Consider the following 1,254-nt stretch of genomic DNA (forward strand, 5'->3'; position numbering starts at 1 on the left):
GAATAAAGAAGGTAAAACCCCAATGGGATCCTGTGTGACTGGGCAAGTTGGATCCAGAGTGGGGTTAGTGACAGGAGGCAGAAGGTGGTCAAGGACTGTGTGTGTGAGTGGAGCTCTGTTTGCAGTGATGTCCCACAGGGATCAGTTCTGGGAAGGAAACATCACCACTTTAAAAAAAAATTGGATAAGCACTTGCACTGTCATAACATTGAAGACAATGGACCTAGAGTGGGACCTAGAGTTGAAATTTTGATAGTACGGACTCAATGGGCCAAAGGGCCATTTCTTCTGTACTTGTTTAATTCTTTAACTCTATGTCTCCCCTCAGGGGAGAATCTCGAAAGGAGATGTGGCGGGGCTGGAGGGTGGGGTCAGGGTTTAAAAATACAGAGGCTCCCATTTTAAACAGAGATGAGGAAGCGTTTTTTTTCTCACAGACGGTTGTGAGGCTCTAAAATTCCTCTCCTCAAAGGGCAGTGGATGCAGAACCTCTTGCTACTTCAATGGTGGAGAGAGAGAGATTCCTAAAGCCCGAGGGAGTGAAAAATTACCAGGGGATAGACAGGAATGTGGAGGGGAGTTTAGAATCAGAGCAGCCGTTGAATGACGGTATGGGCTCGATGGGCGGAGGGGACTCCTCCTGTTCCTGGTTGCTTGATTGATTGATTGCCACTTGTACCGAAGTACCGTGAAAAGCTTTGTTTTCGAGCGGTACAGGCAGATCGTAGTAAGAAAGGATGCACAGATCAAAAAGACTTAGACAGAGACAAAAACAAAGTTGCTGGAAAAGCTCAGCAGGTCTGGCAACATCTGTGAAGAGAAAAACAGAGTTAATGTTTCGCGTCCAGTGACCCTCCCTTCTGAGGGTTAACTCTCTTTTTTCTTCATAGATGCTGCCAGACCTGCTGAGCTTTTCTAGCAACTTTGTTTTTGTTCCTGATTTACAGCATCCGCAGTTCTTTCAGATTTTACTTAGACAGAGACATACAGGCTAAATTGCACAGGGCTTGCACTAGGCAAGATCAGTGTTAGCAAACTCAGCGTTATTTGAGGCTAGAGAGTTCATTCCTCAGCCTAACAACAGCAGGGAAGAACATAACATAAGAACATAAGAACTAGGAGCAGGAGTAGGCCATCTGGCCCCTCGAGCCTGCCCTGCCATTCAATAAGATCATGGCTGATCTTTTTGAGACTCAGCTCCACTTACCCGCCCACTCACCATAACGCTTAATTCCTTTACTGTTCAAAAATTTA

The 1,254-nt window shown here is 45.8% G+C and overlaps 1 protein-coding gene across 1 annotated transcript in view; it reads left to right on the forward strand.

The window, feature by feature from the left end:
• The first annotated feature begins 603 nt into the window (after positions 1–603).
• Positions 604–1,254, forward strand: part of LOC109923464 (beta-crystallin A1-like) — a 10,400-nt gene continuing 9,749 nt past the window's right edge. The window contains exon 1 of the mRNA XM_048620723.1: positions 604–609. Within this exon, the coding sequence (XP_048476680.1) occupies positions 604–609 (6 nt within the window). The remainder of the gene's footprint in view (positions 610–1,254) is intronic.

This window comes from Rhincodon typus, chromosome 48 (assembly GCF_021869965.1).
Source record: "Rhincodon typus isolate 14 chromosome 48, sRhiTyp1.1, whole genome shotgun sequence".
Taxonomy (NCBI): Eukaryota; Metazoa; Chordata; class Chondrichthyes; order Orectolobiformes; family Rhincodontidae; genus Rhincodon; species Rhincodon typus.